Source organism: Amyelois transitella, chromosome 27 (assembly GCF_032362555.1).
Source record: "Amyelois transitella isolate CPQ chromosome 27, ilAmyTran1.1, whole genome shotgun sequence".
Classification (NCBI taxonomy): Eukaryota; Metazoa; Arthropoda; class Insecta; order Lepidoptera; family Pyralidae; genus Amyelois; species Amyelois transitella.
The window spans coordinates 3,868,506-3,889,024 of record NC_083530.1 but is presented as its reverse complement, the minus strand read 5'-3'; the positions used below and the strand labels follow the sequence as shown (position 1 = coordinate 3,889,024).

The 20,519-nt window shown below is 34.3% G+C and overlaps 3 protein-coding genes across 6 annotated transcripts in view; 2 read left to right on the top strand and 1 right to left on the bottom strand.

Moving 5' to 3' along the window:
* LOC106130429 (glycerol kinase) overlaps positions 1 to 6,268 on the bottom strand; it is a 43,965-nt gene extending 37,697 nt beyond the window's left edge. Inside the window, exon 1 of the mRNA XM_060952045.1 lies at positions 6,108 to 6,268. The gene's annotated coding sequence lies outside the window, so the exon portion shown is untranslated. The remainder of the gene's footprint in view (positions 1 to 6,107) is intronic.
* A 61-nt stretch (positions 6,269 to 6,329) lies between these two features.
* LOC106130430 (zinc finger protein 25) lies at positions 6,330 to 8,648 on the top strand. 4 transcript variants are annotated; one of them, XM_013329270.2, is made up of 2 exons: positions 6,330 to 6,547; positions 7,079 to 8,648. In XM_013329270.2, the coding sequence occupies exons 1-2, from the start codon at positions 6,524 to 6,526 to the stop codon at positions 8,438 to 8,440; spliced, it is 1,386 nt and encodes a 461-aa protein (XP_013184724.1). In that variant the 5' UTR covers positions 6,330 to 6,523; the 3' UTR covers positions 8,441 to 8,648. The 4 variants fall into 4 exon arrangements, with proteins under 4 accessions (XP_013184724.1, XP_060808032.1, XP_013184725.1 ...); XM_060952049.1 differs by having other exon boundaries at positions 6,330 to 6,556; XM_013329271.2 differs by having other exon boundaries at positions 6,541 to 6,629.
* A 470-nt stretch (positions 8,649 to 9,118) lies between these two features.
* LOC106130416 (Golgi pH regulator) lies at positions 9,119 to 18,804 on the top strand. The gene is made up of 9 exons (XM_013329253.2): positions 9,119 to 9,285; positions 10,613 to 10,776; positions 11,665 to 11,771; positions 12,430 to 12,533; positions 13,082 to 13,203; positions 14,114 to 14,340; positions 15,168 to 15,349; positions 15,974 to 16,159; positions 17,490 to 18,804. The coding sequence occupies exons 1-9, from the start codon at positions 9,244 to 9,246 to the stop codon at positions 17,748 to 17,750; spliced, it is 1,395 nt and encodes a 464-aa protein (XP_013184707.1). The 5' UTR covers positions 9,119 to 9,243; the 3' UTR covers positions 17,751 to 18,804.
* Positions 18,805 to 20,519: the final 1,715 nt, after the last annotated feature.

Below are 20,519 nucleotides of genomic sequence, written 5' to 3'. Positions count from 1 at the left end.
ATGTTACTTTTCTTCCTGGGAACACGCACGGTAGCGCAGCCCCGCGCAAAAGCTAGTATTATAATTATAATGACATGTAATGTTTCAAACAAAATGTTTTACGTAAATACATAATTACCAAAATAACACGCTTATACACTCTTCACATGTCTGTCTACGAAGAGACGTCAAATAAATCGTCATTAAAAAGTTAATTTAAAAATGGAACTGGTAATGACATATGACGCGATTTTGGCGCGGTGTCATCCACCTTCTGTTTGGTCTGGGCCTTGGTATAATAATAGTTTAAAAAAAACTAAAAAACTACGCTTTTATTGCTAATCAAACTAAAAAATAGAAAATAAAAATTAATGACAAAGGAATTCAGTAGTAGCAAGTCGAACAATCAGTTATAGTCAGTTGTAGTAGTAATTACCTCGGATTAAAATTATAACAAAATTAAATTTATAAACAAAACAATTTAAATCAGAGTAAAAAGCGTGGGGTGCCTGATGTAGTAAATATTAAAATCATTCTATTAGCATATATTTATGACAAGAGAGTTATGAAAATGAAGTAAAATGCACCCCACGCTTTTTACTCTGATTTAAATTGTTTTGTTTATAAATTTAATTTTGTTATAATTTTAATCCGAGGTAATTACTACTACAACTGACTATAACTGATTGTTCGACTTGCTACTACTGAATTCCTTTGTCATTAATTTTTATTTTCTATTTTTTAGTTTGATTAGCAATAAAAGCGTAGTTTTTTAGTTTTTTTTAAACTATTATTTATTTTCTATTTTTTAGTTCGATTAGCAATAAAACGGGTAGTTTTTTAGTTTTTTTATACAATTATTTTTTGGAAGTTAACACTTCTGGTATAACTATCTTACTAGAAAAGACTTTCGCAACCATGCACCCATCGCCGGAGGTTTTCACAACTAACTTTCTTAAAGTTATATGTGGCCTGATTGGATTAAATCTCATAATATTCTCATCATCATGATTCTTTTTAAGGTGATGGGCTTGCAACCTGTCACTATTTGAATCTCAATTCTATCTTAAAGCCAAATAGCTGAACGTGGCCTATCAGTCTTTACAAGACTGTTGGCTCTGTCTACCCCGCAAGGGATATAGACGTGATTATATGTATGTATGATGATTGTTAAACCCAGTTGAAAAGAATTTTATAGTGATAAATCACTGTTAATAATATTTTTGACTATCCAGCAAACGTAATAATTTTCGATTGTGGCCTTGCCAGGAATCAAACCACAAGATTAAGAGGCAGATTGATACAGGAACAAAAATATTTCAAACATACCTCCACTGCCTTTACAACCAGGAACGCAACAAAGTTTATCTGAAGACATCGTGGCACTTTTGTTGTAAAATCTGTCTTTCACAAAAACAAACACAAACTTGGGACTCCTATCTCAAATAATAAGGTACTTTTTACAGGAGTCCTATCTCAAAATATCTGCACAACACAGTAAACACAGTCAGAGTCCAATCTCAGATGATAAAATCACACGAATATCCGGAAGAACAAAGCTCGACTCAACGGAAGATTCCAAACTCCAAATAACGACAAGTTATCAGCACAAAACAAAGTGCAAATAGGTAAATACACAGGCACCGGTATAAAAAAAACAGAAAGAAAGTTTACAGGTTTTCTAATCGAATTCAAAACAAAACTTACTGCAAAACTTATTTGACATAAAAAACTGTCACTCATGTCTTAAACGAGTATTACAGTGTTGCTATTACAAATAGGCAAAAGATACCTAATGTTAATTCAAGAATTGCATTAATATGTTAAATACGTATTAAATATCGCAAAGTTCTGTAGGTAGTAACTTTATTCTTGTATTGTTGTAAATTTAGTTGTTCAATTTTCATTTATTACTTTTGTTCTATTACTTATATATTTTTTATTGTTTTAAAATATTCTACTAATTCTACTATTGTTTCTAATGGTAATTCTAAATGGAGCAATGCGATGAAATAAAGAAGCCTCAGGTTAATAGTAACATTATATGGAAATATATTACATCTCTTTTTGACTCATTATACGTCAGAACTTCTTGGTTTCTTGTATGGAGATTACTGGCACTGGTGCTATCTCTGTCTCTCTTACTCTCATACGAAGGATCTAAAAATGAATTTATTAATCCTGGCAGTTTTAATAAGGATAATAAGAAACTCTTATCAAAATATTGCATTGTCATCGGTCCTTGATACGTGTGCAAAGTTCCAAGTTGATCAGACGTTTAGAAATCAGTGAAAATTAAGCTCAAAGATTCCGTTACATACATACATACATACATACATACAACCCAAGCTAATAAAAGCGTAGTAAAAAAAAACATGAACATAAAAATTTCATGCCAAAAATGTGATGATACCTGCGGGCAGCACCTGAAAAGCCTGACAGGGAATTTATATTGTAGAATAGAAAGATAATCTATACTAATATCAGATTCCTATAGATTCTATATTCAAAATAGTCACGGCAAATGGAGTATGAGATAGTTCGTTATGTGATTCTACCTGGCATAACCCAGTCACAGATAATGAATATTTTGTACCAGTTTTGGTAGCTGATAGGAAAGTACTAATAACTTAAGTCCCATATGAGAGAAAAAATTAACGAGCACAAAATAAATAAGTACTTAGATCTATTTTATGCCCACATTGAGTATTGAAGCTAATAAACCTCCGCTCCAGGTTGACGGTCCAACGTGTTTCTAACGTCATAATAAACGTAGAAGGTGAGGGGCCATAATGGTCATGAACCACACTAGAATAACTTGGTATTGGTTTGTAAATCTCCAAACATATGAATTGAGCAGGCAAGACTGGGCAGTTAGGTCCAGCCCACCCCATCAATGTAAATACGCCCATGACCTATCGATGAGTCCCTGCCTAACGGCTAAACAGAGTATGTTTAAGTGAAGTGAGTTGTGCCGTGTGGTTCCCGGCAGTGCCGTGTGGTTACCGGCACCAATACAAAAAAAAATAGGACCACTCCATCTCTTTCCCATGGATGTCGTAAAAGGCGACTAAGGGATAGGCTTACAAACTTGGGATTCTTTTTTAGGCGATGGGCTAGCAACCAGTCACTATTTGAATCTCAATTCTATCATTAAGCCAAATAGCTGAACGTGGCCATTTAGTCTTTTCAAGACTGTTGGCTCTGTCTACCCCGCAAGGGATATAGACGTGACCATATGTAAGTATGTATGTTTAAGTGACAAACTAGATATTGTCACTCTGCTCTGCAGTCGTCATCATGTTTGTGATGATAATATGAATAATTCACAGTCTATATATAATTACATCAGAAAACACTAGCCGGAAGAACTATTAGTGTATGTCGCGTGACCAAAACATCATTAACAAACAAACATATGTACAAATCACATCACATATGCGTCGGCAGTCGACATAGTGCGCCGTAAAAATAGCTAACGTAGGTGTGATTACCTCCTATCACGAAATATATGAGATTTTGATAATGTTACGTTACGTACAAGGAATTCGCCGATAATTATAGATACAGGGCCTGATTAGAGGGGAAAAACTGCCCCGGTGCCTACCTATTGACAATACAAATGTGTAAAGAATAGGCCACTCCATCTCTTTCCTATAGATGTCTTAAAGGCGTCTAAGGAATAGGCTTGCAAACTTGGGATTCTTCTTTTAGGCGATGGGCTAGCAACCTGTCACTATTATAAACAAATGACTGAACGTGACCTATCAGCCTTTTAAGACTGATGGCTCTGTCTACCCCGCAAGGGATATAGACGTGATCATATGAATGAATGAATAAATCTTAGATATGGGACAACGTTATTATATATTTTAGGAGCCACAAAAGCAAATAGGATGTCAATGGGTGTGCACGCTATAATGCCACCGCAAGCAGTCAAGGAGACTGTTAGCCGAGATTGGAGGCGTTACGACTCTATTCAGAATCACCCTTAGTATAGTTAATTAATATGCAGTAATATGTGTATGTAGTATAATGTGTAGTGTATAAATTCAACTTGAAAATGTAAAATTCCCGCTTTCACCTTCGCTCCGCCAGAGACGAGAGAAACTTTTCTTTGACAGCGATAAAGCCAAGAACAGTTCGACTACAATTATTTACGTCCTCGGGCGTTCAACCAGCGGGACATTTCCGATTCGTACCATTTAACTACAAAGTGTACCTTATTTTTTTATGTCGAAAAATTTGTCCAAAACCTAAAATGACGAAAAATAATGTCGTCGAAACCATTAGTAAGCCCAATGACTATTGTACGACAGTTTCAGACTCACTCTGCCTCTGGTATATGTATGTGGCGATATTTAATTAGTATCCATCTGATTGACCTACTGAGTGACCCCTGTAGAGGTAAATTACATTGATACGAAAGTGTAGATAAAGAATAACACTATTTTCTATCAGTAGAAGTTTAAAAAAGAGCTGTTTATGTGTTTATAGTGGTCCTATTCCGGCGCCGGGAAGCGGCAGATAGGACCACTACATATCTTTCCCATGGATGTCGTAAAAGGCGACTAGCGGAAAGGCTAATAAACTTGAGATTCTTGTAGGGGTTGGGCTAACAACCTGTCACTACTTGAATTCCAATTCCATCATTTAGCCATACAGCTTAATGTGGTCTTTCAGCCTTTTCAAGATGAGGATCTGTCTACCCAGCAAAGGATAAATGTAGACTATATGTATGTTTGTCAAATTAAATGAGGTGTGGCAATATACAGCTATCTTTTGAACAAAGTCATTACATAAATATTCTTATGGAGTTGCTAATTTCTATTTGGAGTGTTTTCAAATCTTTGTTGATATTCCTTGAAAAGGGAATGGCCAATTGTTATATGTACTTGAATATTTTTTTTACAAAATGTTTTAACAAAGTGCCCTGTGGTTCCCGGAACCAATAAAAAAAAAAAAGAATAGGACCACTCCATCTCTCTCCCATGGATGTCGTAAAAGGCGACTAAGGGATAGGCTTACAAACTTGGGATTCTTTTTTAGGCGACAGGCTAGCAACCTGTCACTATTTGAATCTCAATTCAATCATTAAGCCAAATAGCTGAATGTGGCCTTTTAGTCTTACCAAGACTGTTGGCTCTGTCTACCCCGTAAGGGATATAGACGTGATGATATGTATGTATGTATGATTTAACAAAGATGTAAATCAAAATATCTGAGATCTTTTAAACAAGCTCTTAGTATAGTCAACATTGTAACAAACAAAAAAGAACTTTTAGTTATTTTTTTCCTTCTTTGAACTAATCATTGGTTATGATGATGGATTTCAAAGTGTAATGCAACCTAAAATGTATGACCACAACCACTTTGTTAAGAGGGCAATGTGTGAAGAGGTATAAGTTAATGTTCCAAAGCCAAATATTGGTCACATAAAAATAAGCTCAAGGTTATTTATTTGTCAGTAAAATCAGTGCTGATTTTTTTCACAGCAATATGGAACTATAACAGACTGTTGGCTAAGAGAAATCGCATAGTTTTTTTATTATTACATTAAGAACATACTGAAAACCAGTGTGATAACCATGTCATGACATAAAGTTGAGTAGAACCTTTTTGGTAGCATATAAGTTGGAATAAGACTTTTAAGTTATGTTTACTTGTATTTTATGCACCAATAAATAATTCCTTTCTTTCTATACTATTGGTTACTATCTTACATTACAAGTTGAACGTGATTTTAGATAGTGACCTAATAAAGAACATATCGGTGCTTAGTGATAACCTAATGGAGATTACTAGTTTATAAATACAATCTTGAACAATATTATAATGATAGCATTTTATGTTTATCGCAATCTAAAATTACTGACTTCATCTACAAATAATCTATATCTACCTAACGATAGGGTAGAGCTGAGGGCAGGGTACAGGAAGCAAATCAATAATGCAAGCCGTTGTATGTTTACTGCACATTTAAAATATTATCACGAATAAAGAATTTCAGCACAGGCCGAAAATCGAATTCTTAGTTAATTTAGGCCAGTGTTTAACACAGAATTGGCGAAATTACCTAACAAGTTAATGAAAACGTACGGAACTCCAAAATACAAATAACTTCTTACCTGGTGTTCTCTTCTTTGACGCGTGAATGGTAACCACTTTATTTTAACGTCTGCTTTAAATTAAATATTATTTTGTGCCACACATAAATATGTATTTTTTAATAAAAATTAAAAACGACTATACCCCTGCGTAGCACTGCACTTTCTGAAAAAAGCCAGACTGATCGATTTGACAATTCTAACATTGACATTGACATTTTTTGGACTGGAGTGACTGGACTACTTTGTGGTTGTACTGCATTTATTTTGAAAATAAACAATTCAGAACAATCGCTTATCTTTTAAATTTTCTTTACATAGGTACCCAAGTATTGGTTTTCTTTTGACTTTTTTCAATCAAACTGGAGCTATGGAGATCAGAGAAATTGAAAAGAATCATCAACACTTCAGCACAAATATGACTACACTACACATGAATGACATTGACAGAAGAGGCGTTGGTTGGTTTGGTTTGTTTTCTTGTTCATATTTTGTTGATTTGATTTGATTGTAATTTGAAGAATAAAACACAGGAAAATACAAGTAAAATATTTGGTCCCTCTACTATTTTCTTTAGAAACTATTGTGGTAACGTTTGAGTAATAATGGGCACAATGTCATTATCTCAAATTGTGGATAGAGTTCTGTCGAGGCGAAACGATTACTGCTGTGTATGCTTCGAAATTCTGCATGTTGATGAGATAATAACCTTGGATAACGAAGTTGTCGTAAATTTAAATAATGTAACAAATCAAGTCCTGTTGTATGATGTGCTTTCGACTGTTCTAAATGACGAGGTAAGGACCTGTGCGGATATTGATTAGCCCGAAAGATTATCAGCATGAACTGCCCTCATGATTTACCTGTGTGGCGACTTGGTTGGGTAACTGGGTGATTGCCTAACACCAAGGGGTTAGAATTCCAATAGAGTTATTACGAATTTTCTCGAAGTTTTATAATGTATAAATATATTTTATTTCTTCTTGTTTCAGACTTTCAGTTTCGTCTCTTCATTTAATTGCTTGTGTTCCAAATGTGCAGAAATAGCTGCTACCAGTTACATATTTCTTAAAAAAGGTCAAGAAAATATGAATCTTCTTACCAAAGTTATAGAAGGCATATCAAACAGCTTGATTAAGTCAGACACTTCAATTAGTTGTGCTTCACTTTACATAACATTAAATACTGAAGACTTCTCCTCTAAACAAATTTTAGATGCTAAAGGTGTGGACAATGTACCAGCAGCATGTAATAGATTGAAATATTTGCTTAATAATGAGGTCAAATCTAAAATTAAAGTGGAACATGCATATAGACACAAAAGCAAGACAAAAAAACGGTCCAAACGTGCAAGTCAGATACCTCTAGAGAAAATATTATATGATCCAACAGATACTGAAACAATGAAATGTAAGGAATGTCATAAAATGTATACATCTATTTGGAATCTACGTAATCATTTCCTACGTGTGCATGCACCTAAAATATACAAATGTTCTGAATGTCCTATGAAATATGGATCTTTAGGCTGCTTGAAAACACATAAAGCTGAAAGCCACTGTACTGTAGTATGCAGTGTATGTGGTAAAGTATTTCATAATAGACACACCCTTAAAATGCATGAATTAGGCCATCATTTGCGTCTCGTGTGTCAGAAATGCGGTAGGATATACAAAAATAAAAATACATTCAATAAACACATTGAGTTTAATGTTTGTGGGAAGAAAACCAGGTCAAGCCCATTAGATGCTAAATATGAATGTGATTATTGTAAGAAAAGGTACACGCAAAAGATGACACTGCGTGTTCATATACAATTTGAACATGGAAACTACAAATCTTTTGACTGTAAATGGTGTTCAAAGAAATTCTGGTGCAAGAGTCGTCTGAATGCCCACATTGTCAAACACACTCAAGAGAAAAAGTTCCACTGCTCAATATGTGACCGTAACTTTGTTACTAAGGAATCTTTACTGTATCATACTCGGACACATACTGGTGAAAAACCATATGAATGTCCTCAATGTGATTCCAGGTTTCTCTCAGCATCACGGCGTAGTGAACACGTTAGAAGACACCATGGAGGTGGCACATTTGAATGTGATATTTGTCATGGAAAATTTAATTCACAAAATTACTTACAGAAGCATAAACGCATTCACTTATTGCAAGAAAAGAAGGAGATTGTTGATTTGAAGAAACCAATTGAAGTTAAAAAGTTGACAGAAGATATAGTAAGCAAACCGATAGTGGTACAATCTAATCAGATACCTAATTTAAGTACAGTGTATAATTATAATGAAATTTATTTTGAAGTAGCGAATGATGAATACAACATAAAAATGGAGACTTAATGTGACATTGTATAAGGTTGAGAATTACATTCTGTTGACATCAAGGTGATGGTCAGAGTAGGTAGAAATCAAAACAAGCAGAAGCAGTGAAAATGGTTAGCATTATTTGTTTGTTGTTAGAAATCATTTCTTCAATATAAAAGTATGTTTTATATTAATCATTTTAATTAATGATCCTATATAAATAGTATTGTCAAAAACTACGTACGGGCCGAAATATAATACTTTTTCAGTTATTGTGTGTAAACTCTTATTTAATTCCCATTAAAAACAGAATATATAATAATTTAGAATCTATTATGATTTAGAGGAGACCCCGATGTCTGTCGTTACGATTCATTATACAATCATCTTTGCAATTGGAATGAGTCTTCAGACTATACTATAAAAAAGCATTTAACATTATAAATGTAGGCGCAATTTTATCATAGCCCAGAAAACAAAAGCCTGCTAGTTAGGTACGCTAACTAAAGCTGTGTCGCTTTTTATTATGACGAGAACGGGACAGCGATAGATTTTCGCACGATAAAACACGCGTCGTGCGTGCCATGCTACGGGGTAGGCTTCAAAAGTAAGTTCTCTTTTTCACGATTTTCAGGTAAATTAATGCAGTTGCAGGCAACACAGTAGTTAGGAAGTCAGTTGGTATGACAGGTTAACAGGTATGATTTATGTCAATGTCGGCCTGCGAAAAGTTGGCGAAAAGTTTACCTGATACATATTTGATTTTTGTGTGATTGATTTTGAATTACTACCTACATTTTTTAAAATATTTTCTTTTGCATTCTAGTTAAACAAACAATATGTCTTTTTTCGAGGATACTCTTATAATTTTAATATCTCAGGTAAGTTCTGATAAGAAGCCGTAATCGTAGGTTATGTTTGTGTTTTTGTAACCATTATTTTCTGTATTTGCCAACAAATTTTTTGAAGTAAATTTTTTCCCAAATTGCTTTGATTGGCAACGTTTTTAATTGCTTATTTTAGACCGTAAATCTTATCTTTCGGCGCTAGTGTATAAGTAGGCGCTGAGAATGCTTGTGAAAATACGCATTTTATAGAGATATTCAGAAATAATTTTATTTTGGCTGTAGCCTTATACAACGAATTTCTACCCTCCTTTTTTATAGCCTGCATTTAATCACTATACCCTCTTTTTTGTGTATAATCCTATCTTATGGGATTTCCTTAAAAGGCGAGGCAAACCTCATGTGCGTCCATTTAGTGTTAGTTTCTGGAGCTGTGTGGATCTTCTTTCTTGTTTGGTCAGAGTCTGTCGAAGACTAGCAACTATGAAATTTATTAAAGCCTTTCTCAAAGACTTCGGTATAATTTTTCATACTATAGGAATCACTTAAGAAATTTCGATAAATAAATTTAACATTTGGTGGATCAAAGGTAAGGTTTATCCTACTACCTACCTATATTTAATTATAATATTATAATATTTTAGTTTAAGTCAATTGTTTTTTCAGTATTTCTTCTTATAAATGGCAGCAATATGTAAAATGTTTTCACTTTCACAATAAATAAATGCAGCATACCTGTATTTTCACCGATTTTCGAATTCTAGCCAATTTAATATTTTTGCTGGAAAGATAATTTTCTCGCAATTACCCATTCAAATTGAGATTAGTTTTATAGTAAGTCAACAAATAATATAAAACTGTTGTACAAAAGAAAGTTATATTTTTTACTTTCATATTTACAAATCTATTCTTCCCATTAAAGCATAGTGCAGGTTGCTTATACAATCTCCTTCAGAGGTCTAAAATAGAATAGAATAATTAATAAGAGTAACAATTCCATTTACTTGCTACATTTTAAATTTTACTTGTCTACCCTCAATTTTTTTTGTTAATGGAATGTTCTAGAAGGATTGTTCCTAACTTTTATTGTTACACAGGATTACAGTAAGTAAACATTTTGTATGACCAATCCAGTTGCTTTTCGTCCCATGCTTGATTGTAAAAGTCAATCAAGGAGAAGTCAGACTTGGACTTCTTCTTTTAGGTGATGGTCTAGCCCATGACTATTTGAATATCAGTTCAATCATTAATCCATACAAAAGCATGTTGTTGAACCAACCACCTTTTCAAAAGCCTGTTGTTTCTATCTACACAGTAAGGGATAAAGATGTGATTATATGTATGTATGTATGTATTGTTTCAGACATTCTTCTTTGTTGGAGGCTGGATATTCTTTGTGAAGCAACTGTTCAGAGACTATGAGGTTCATCATACATTAGTTCAGCTGATATTCTCAGTGACTTTCGCATTGAGTTGTACCATGTTTGAGCTCATCATATTTGAAATCATTGGTTATTTGGATTCCAGGTAAATTGTGTAACATATTCATAAACCTATGAAGACTATACCTTCGTACTAATGTTTAGAAGAGTGAAGAGATCCAATTTTTTTGTAAGAAATAACCCTATTAAACTCTGAATTTGAGAAAAAGGCTTGTATTCATATGCTAGTGAAGCCGCGGGCGGAAGTGCTGTATACATTAAAAAAACAAGAATTTTCGTCTCTAGACTATCATGGTACATCACAACTTTTGATTAAAAGTTGGTAGTTTTGAATAAAAGTGGGTAGTTCTAATTATATTTTGCAAGTGATCACACTTGTTTTTAATCTAATTGCACATGAATCCACATGTGTTGATACACATGTGGATTCATGTGCAATTACATTAAAAACAATGAGACTTAAGACTGTTTGTTTTGATATGTTCAAAGCCACGGGTTGTGACAAAATTTTTGTATGAAAATCATTTGCAACCTGGACTCTGTAAATGGTATTGCCCATATAACAAATGTAAAGTGGATGTAAATACATGTTTATACATACTTACAATCACGTCTGTATCCCTTTCGGGGTAGTCTGAGACAAGTCTTGAAAAGAGAAGGCTGCTAATATTTGGACTTTGTAAGAAAGTCTCGTTTTTAGTTTACTTAAATGAAGGTAGTTGTAAATAAATGCGTCGAAGATAGATAGATGCTAGCTAACACAGTTTGAGATACAGCCTGGTGACAGACAAACAGACAATGGAGGCTTATAATAGGGTTCTAGTTTTACCTTCTAGGCACATGACAAAAAAAAAAGTTGAAGTAATAATGCTAGCAAGTGGAACAAGTCTTGAAGTCCTGGAGAGTCTACCTTCCAATAAAGTCGCTAGTTATTGCAGACAAACAAACAATAAATCAACTGTCTCGTTTTCAGTTCTCGATATTTCCATTGGAATTTGGGCCTTTACTCCTTGCTGTTCATGGTAATAGCTCTGATACCATTCTACATTGCATACTTCTGCATCAGCAACATCCGATTTGGTAAGACTTACTTTTTTTATTTAGGTACTTCAAGGAAAAAAAATAAAACTAGCAAATACAAGGAGAAACTTAGTACAAGGGCACTACTTATTTCTAAAGAAATCTCTTCTTGGTGGGCATCAATAGGATGGGGTCTTGATAAGTGGTTTTTCCGTCACCAATCGGAAATAGAGCCAACAGTCTCCAGAAGATCACATTGTTGTATGGCATAATGAAAGAATTAAGATACAAATAGTGTTGCAATTGCAACCAGCTCATCGCCTAAAAGAATCCAAAGTTTACGGCCACCGTGTCGCAGCGGTATGTCGTTAGTTGTTGAATGTTTATCTGTAGAAGTATTTATCTAATATTATAAAACTGAAGAGTTTGTTTGTTTGAATGCCATAATCTAAGGAAAGTTCCTAAGATTAGAATTTTTCAATTCGAACCAGTAGTCCTACTGGTTCGAATTGAAAAATTGTTTTTGCGTTGAATAGACTCGATATCGAGGAAGGCTTTAGGCATTATACGAGTATAACATCACGCTGCAACTATAAGGAGCAAAGAAATACTGGAAAATGTGGAAAATGGAAGCAAAATAAATTTGCTTTGTTGTGAATCCTTTAGTTTGAAGTTTAACATAGTAAAGGATTTTTTAACAATTGTTTTTTTTTTCTAGTGTCTCACAATGTAATAAGACCGCTGACAATATTTGTGTGGTTCATATATCTTTACTTTTTCTGGAAGATTGGGGACCCGTTTCCCATTTTGAGTCCAAAACAGGTAATTATTGTGTGAATTTTTCCACCCCAAATTTTCTCTTCATGAAATGTTCTTGTGGTTGTTTGCAAGAGTTTTCATAATGCGATTAGGCAGTATTTTGCACATCACCTTAGCATAAGTTTAGGAAAGTTATTTTTGTTGTTTATGTATCACGAAAATATCGATTATAAATGTCTTTAAACGGGCAGCAGTAGCAGTAAAGATACTATCACCGCTTCCAAAGCTCATGTGTAAAACAAATATAACAAATATATCTTTGAGTTGAATAATGAATAAATAAATTTAATAGATATCCTCTTGGCGTTCGGTTATGGAGTTTTAGTAAGTAGAGTTAGGAAAGTAACAAAACAGTAGGTACAAAACAGTGGTGGGGATTTAAAACTGCGCGTGCGCATGGTGCACCATTAAGAACATTATTCTGGATTATGTGAGTCAGGCTTTTACATGATGCAACACTCATTTGATCTCCGCAGCCTTTGCAGGGTGACCTAACTCATATTGGATCGTATATATGCTCTAGGTACACTTACTTAATGTAATTATTTCAGGGTATATTTTCTATAGAACAAGGCGTGTCCCGTATAGGAGTAATAGGGGTGACTGTGATGGCATTACTGTCGGGGTTCGGTGCCGTCAATTACCCCTACACGTCCATGGCAATATTTATAAGGTAGGTTATTTTTATGAATAAAATGTGCCGTGTGGTTCCCGGCACTAATACAAAAAAGAATAGGACCACTCCATCTCTTTCCTATGGATGTCGTAAAAGGCGACCAAGGGATAGGCTTACAAACTTGGGATTCTTTAGGCGATGGGTTAGCAACCTGTCGCTATTTGAATCTTAATTCTATCATTAAGCTAAATAGCTGAACGTGGCCATTCAGGCTTTTCAAGGCTGTTGGCTCTATCTACCCCGCAAGGGATATAGACGTGACCATATGTGTGTATGTGTATGTATGTATAAGTATATAATAGAGACTACCTTGATCAAATTTAAGACGTCCTTGCAAAAGGTCAGATCAAGAGAATCTAAGGCGCAGTTTGCATGAAGAGAGAATATTGATGAAAGGAAAGGAAAATATGCAGGGATTTTTTCTGCAATTAGAGATGTTTTCTGCCTACCCCCCTCGGGATAAAAGGTGTAATTTTTTGTAAACATAAAATCTCACCTGTTTCCCTGTATCTCATTCCTATTTCCACTCGCCTTTGCTAAATTGGTATAAATTTTTCATCATCTCAATTTTTTATAATTGGTTTTACAATTTTGCGTTGCATCATTATTATTTATAATTAATACAGTTATTAAACGCGCACGTAACGTAGGTACCTTTATTTTATGTCTGATGTTTAGAATCATATTACAATGAACCGTGGTCATCGTCCAAGATGAAATAAAGGTACGTCACGTGCACGATTAATACCTGTATTATTTAACAACCTGTATTATTTAATTATATAATATTATTAAATAATACAGGTATTAATCGTGCACGTAACGTACCTTATAAAATTTATAAATCTGTATAAAAATACAGATTTATAAATTTTATAAATCTGTTTTTTTATTATATAAATTTCAGACCGGTGACTCAATCGGATGTTCTATCAATAGAGAAGAAACTACTCCAGACTATGGACATGATATTGGTGAAAAAGAAAAGGATAGCACTAGCCGAGGCGAACAGTGGAGCGAGACAGCAATACAGTATGATGGACCAATCGAACGTGAAGAATAGGGGCGGGTTTTGGTCCAACATTTTGTCCAGTGTTGGCAATATTGCCAATCCCCTTGGACATGGTACTGAGAGTAAGTATTTTTGATTCGATTTTTCCAGAGGGTGTTCATTCCCATCGTTTTTTTTTTATTTAAATTTTTTTTCGATACTCCAAACTGTAACCTTGCAATGTTTCCTGGATATCGGTGTAGTGGTTTAACTATGAAGAGGTAATGTAACTTTCGCATTCGTGTCGTGTGGTTTCTGTCACTTTTAAATAGGATCACTCCACATCTAACGCATGGATGTTGTAAAAGGTGACCAAGTGAAAGGAAGATATAAACTTCGAGTTTCTTCTTCTAGGTGATGGGTTAGCAACCTCTCACCATTTGAATCACAATTCCATCATTAAGTCACATTAGCACGTGATCTTTTAGACTTTTCAAGATTGTTGGCTCTGTCTTCCTCACAAGGGATAAAGGCGAAACTATTTGTATAAATAAGTATGTTTATACATACATCGGAATAAGGGATACAAGACAAATTACACAGATTGAGCCGGGATTCGAACCTGGTACCTCCGGTGTCACAGAAGTGCTCACTACCGCTGCGCCACAGAGGGCGTCAAATGTATGTAAATAAATAATAAATAAATACGGGACAAATTACACTGATTGAGTTAGCCTCGAAGTAAGTTCGAGACTTGTGTTACGAGATACTAACTCAACGATACTATATTTTATAATAAATACTTATATAGATAAACATCCAAGACCCAGGCCAATAAGAAAAAGTTCGTTTTTCATCATGCCCTGGCCGGGATTCGAACCCGGGACCTCCGGTGTCACAGACAAGCGTACTACCGCTGCGCCACAGAGGCCGTCAAATGTATGCAAGTTTGCATTTTTATTCTTTTCAGACATAACCCAGCTACGCCAAGAGATAGCCGGTCTAGAAGAATTGAGCAGACAGCTGTTTTTGGAAGCTCACGACGCTCGCACCATGAGAGAGAAGATAGAATGGTCGAACACATTCCAAGGGAGATACTTCAACTTCTTGGGGTATTTCTTCTCGTTGTACTGCATATGGAAGATATTTATTGTGAGTTCTTTTTTTTTAAATATTTTAACGGCTTGTGTACGTATGTATGTATATAGCCACGTCTATGCCCCTTGCGGGGTAGATCTTTATTAAACAGTTTTGGAAAGACTGAAAGGCAATGTTCAGCTGTATGGCTTTATGATGGAATTGAGATTCCAAATTGTGACAGGTTGCTAGTCCATCGCCTACGAGAGGAATTCCAAGTTTATAATCCTATTCCTTAGTAGCCTTTTACGGCATAAATGAGAAATTTACAAAGTGGTTATATTCTTAAGTGCCGGAGACCACAGGGCACTAGATTATTGGGCTTAATTTTTCTGATACATACATACCTACATATAATCATGTCTATATCCCTTGCGGGGTAGATGGAGTCAACCGTCTTAAAAATACTGATAAGCCGCGTTCAACTGTTTGTTAATGATAAAATTGAGATTCAAATAGTGACAGGTTACTAGCCTGTCGCCTAAAAGAATTTCAAGTTTATAAGCCTATCCCTTAGGCGCCTTTTACGACATCCACGGGAAAGAGATGGAGTGGTCCTATTCTTGTTTCTATTGGTGCCGGGAACGCCACACGACACATTTTTTTTTTTGATGACTTAAAATATTTCTTGTTCCACAGTCCACAATAAACATAGTGTTCGACAGAGTCGGCAAGAAGGATCCAGTGACTCGCGGACTCGAACTGGTGGTCCACTGGTTGGGATTCCGGCTGGACGTGGCGTTCTGGTCGCAACACGTCTCATTCATATTAGTGGGTTGCATTGTGCTCACTAGTATACGTGGGTTGCTGCTAACTCTTACCAAGGTATGGGCGCCTGGTACTTTTGTTGTAAGATCAGTTTTGTTTTTTAGTCTTTTCTAGAACGTTCTTTGTATTAGGTCAGCTGTTGCTCTTGCTAAGGTATGGGCGCCTAGTAATATAAAGCTAGACTGATAACCTGGTACCTGTACAATACTCGTAACAACAGTTTAGTTTTCTAGAAATTTCTTTCAATTTAACTTGTATATTAGTGGGTTGCATTGTGCTCACTAGTATACGTGGGTTGCTGCTAACTCTTACCAAGGTATGGGCGCCTGGTACTTTTGTTGTAAGATCAGTTTTGTAAAGTCTTTTCTTGAACGTTCTTTGTATTAGGTCAGCTGTTGCTCTTGCTAAGGTATGGGCGCCTAGTAATTTAAAGCTTGACTGATACCTGGTACCTCTATAATACTCGTAACAGTTTAGTTTTCTAGAAATTTCTATCAATTTTACTTGTTTATATTAGTGGGTTGCATTGTGCTCACTAGTATACGTGGGTTGCTGCTAACTCTTACCAAAGTATGGGCGCCTGGTACTTTTGTTGTAAGATCAGTTTTGTTTTTTAGTCTTTTCTAGAACGATCTTTGTATTAGGTCAGCTGTTGCTCTTGCTAAGGTATGGGCGCCTAGTAATATAAAGCTAGACTGAAAATAATTTGATTATACCCGTCGGATACCTATATGGGGATTTGCTCCTTATTCTTGCTAAGGCATGGGCGCCTGGTATTTCTATAATAATAGCAGTTAGTTTTTGTTGTTGTGGTTGTTTGTGATTAATTTTAATTTTTGTCATGCATCTTACCATACTTTTAATTATTCTGTGTTACTAATGATCGCCTGGTACTTAGTTTCAAATTATTAGGTCCGTGTCAACAAGATTATCTTTTACGCAATAAAAAAAATGATACTAACAGATTTCACATTTATCCAATATAATAGATTCCTTGTTTTTTATAAAGGCAGGCATAACTAAGGCAGAAAGTGCCTTTAGAGTTAAGTTGTTCATTCCTTCATTCATATAGTCACGGCTATATCCCTTGCGGGGTAGATGGAGCCATTTTGACTTTATGATAGAATTGAGATTCAAATAGTGACAGGTTGCTAGCCCATCGTCTAAAATAAGAATCCCAAGTTTATAAGCCTATCCTTTATTCTCCTCTTACGACATCCATGGGAAATGATTTGGAGTGGTGTCCTATTCTTTGGTTATTTTGGTACCGGGAACCACATGGCATTCTTAAAATAACCTACGGCACAATTAAAATGTCATGTCATAGATTTAATAAAACTTACAAAGTTTTAAATAAATATCTAAAAATCATTAATTCCCCTTTCAGTTCTTCTACAAGATCTCATCGTCGAAGTCATCTAATATCATCGTGCTGATTCTAGCCCAAATAATGGGTATGTATTTCTGTTCGTCTGTTCTCCTCATGCGCATGAACATGCCCCCAGAATACAGGATCATTATAACGCAAGTATTGGGAGATTTACAATTCAACTTCTACCATCGATGGTTTGACGTCATATTTCTAGTGAGCGCTCTAACTAGTATATTTACACTTTACCTTGCGCATAAGCAACCCTCTGTAAGTTAGCCAGAGTTTAATTTTAAGTTTTAGTATATAAGAGGTTGTCAGTTTGTAAAAAAAATTAACTTAATGCATCGAATCGAATGAAAAGTAGGTAGGTTAATGAAGAATTCGTTTTTTTTTAATCTTACAGTTGACTTTTTTCAGCTATTGTAATTATATATTTTTTCATGTTTATGCACAAAATAAACGTTTAAAAATTAAACTTTATAATGACTTGATGAGTTTTACGCACAATATAAGTGCCTATTTTCAGGAGTACAATTTTGAAGATGCTTAAGATTTAAGTAGATGTAAAATTAGAAAAGGGCCGTTCGCGCAATTTACGGCTTAGGACCAAGAGACTCGTTAAGACAACTCTTTAAGAAAATAAACATACCTACAGTAGCGTCCCAGTACATTTTTGATCTTATAATGTATGTTAGGAAAAATACCTCTTTTTTTCAAAAAGTTAGTGCCACAACTGATAGAAATTTACGTAATAAACATAAATTAGTCATGCCGTTTCATAGGCTTAGCAAAGTCAGTAAATCATTTATGGGGAACTGTAGGTATACGATTTATAATAGGTTGCCGGAGTCTGTTCTTGATATGCCCAACCGAAAATTCAAAGATTATATAAAGAAAGTACTTTGTGAGAAGGCTTATTATAGGACTGATGATTACCTTAATGATTAAAACATCTGGCTCGAGCTTGGCACAGGAACCTCTTAATTAATTGTAGTTTGATTTGAACTTAAATCAAAATTCAGTACATAAATCTTTTTAAAATTGGCAATCCATAATATATAGATTTTTTTTTCTTTTTTCAATATTCAATCTCGTATATAAATCTGAACATTGTATTCTCTCGTCCACATTCTATTCTAAGTTTAATTAATATTGTTAAGTTGACGTTGTTGAAGAAAATGCTGCAGTGCAGTTTGCTACCGCTTCTTCTGCACTGACGCCTTGGAAGCGGCAGTAAACTTAGTTTATAAGTAATTTATTTGACGTCAACCAATGTTGTTAAACCATACGTTTTGACAATTATTAAGCGATATATAGTATCCTATAATAATGAATAAAAAGCTTTAACTTTTTTTTTTTGAATTTGCGATACTGTATTTTTTTGGCTAAAAAAAATTTTTAAGGATTACGTTCGATACCTATATTAAGATATTTTATATAATTGAATGTTAACTCTACTTGTAAAAGTTTGTCAGTTTATCATAAGACTGAAGTTAAATTATTTGTAGAATAAACATAGGTGTTTAAAAACATACATAGGTGTTTTTAGTTTGTAATTTAGAATAGTTTTTTTTTATTATTATTAAATAATTAATATTAGTGTATATTTAATTAGGTATATTTGATTAATTGTATAAGATAATATATAAATTTTGTCTTATTGTTTAAAAACTGTACATTTGTTCGACCTTGTTTACGATTGTTTTTAGCTATATAATTCCATAAAATTTTGAGGTTTTTGAAACTTCAAATAATTTAAGCAAAACGCTAAGTCATTGGTTTTGATCGCATGTCCATTTGACATTTTTGATTTAGGTATTATATATATGTATGTACAGCAGGTAACAGCTATATTATAATTGCTTTCATTATCTGTTTTCGCGTTTCTCACAATTTCTCACCTCGTATTCGGGCTTTTTAAAATAAATTTTGATAAAATAAATATAATGACTGCTAGTTAGGCTACAATTAATTTATTAGTGCTGGAAACTTTATTCTTTGCAGGAACGTGAAATACAATTTTAAATTGTCGGTTAAAAATGCTGCAGTGTATTTACACTGTTGTATCGCCGATTCATCAACACTTGCGTTTCGGAAGCAGTACGTAGTTTACTATAAATACAACAAATTGCGATTGTTCTGTATTCGACCTCAAATGGTTTCTTTTCTGACATGCCTTTGTTTAGGGAGTAGGAATGCTTTAAACATTTGTGATTTACAAATTTTACATCGAAGATTAGATCAATTGGTTAATATAGTTGACCGTGCTTCTGAACTAAAATATACACTATTGCGTCCCAAAGGACCACAGTCATTAATTTAGCAAGGCGTTGGTTTTTTTTTAAATTGGCTTAAACATGTCTGCGTTTTGTTAGCGAAAACAATTCCAGTAATGTTTCCGTGGTTATTATTGAGCATTTATTGGTCCGGTTCAATACATTCGTCTAGCGAGTGTTCCATTTGTGTAGGAACCACCTGTATCCCGATCGTGACCTCCGGGTTGGTAAACACATACTCCGTTCAGACTTCTACATACATAGGCGCTAAGTCTTCTCTGATACGTCAGGAGAAGACTTCGTTCTCAATTCGTCCTCAAATAGTTTCTCATCTGACATGCCTTATGTTTAGGGCTTAGGAATGTTTCAAAAACTTTGTGATTTACAAATAATTATTACACGTCGAAGATTAGATCAATTGGTTAATATAGTTGACCGTGCTTCTGAACTGAAGTCAAGTCAGAAGACTATGTATGGCATAAGTTTAGAAAGTCTCAATTTTTAACTAGTATTATTTTTTCAATTACAAATTATATAAATACACAGATTCTGTCTAAAACTTGTTAGATTATTGCATACAAAACAGGTTGTATATTAATATTAAATTCCCTTTCTTTTGTCGACGTTTTGGAAAGCATTAAGCCAGGCTCAAAGACTTGATACATGTATGTTTACATCGGTTTTTTTTTAATTTTGAAAAAATATGATTGTTAGGCTACATTTTTATTAGTGCTGGAAACTTTATTCTTTGCAGGAACTTAAAATAAAT

Coding starts and splice junctions, on each gene's coding strand:
- LOC106130430 (XM_013329269.2), top strand. CDS start 6,692: ATGGGCACAATGTCATTATCTCAAATTGTGGATAGAGTTCTGTCGAGG. Junction 6,884..7,078: donor CGACTGTTCTAAATGACGAG/GTAAGGACCTGT, acceptor TTCTTGTTTCAG/ACTTTCAGTTTCGTCTCTTC.
- LOC106130416 (XM_013329253.2), top strand. CDS start 9,244: ATGTCTTTTTTCGAGGATACTCTTATAATTTTAATATCTCAG. Junction 13,204..14,113: donor TCCATGGCAATATTTATAAG/GTAGGTTATTTT, acceptor TATAAATTTCAG/ACCGGTGACTCAATCGGATG. Junction 14,341..15,167: donor CCTTGGACATGGTACTGAGA/GTAAGTATTTTT, acceptor TATTCTTTTCAG/ACATAACCCAGCTACGCCAA.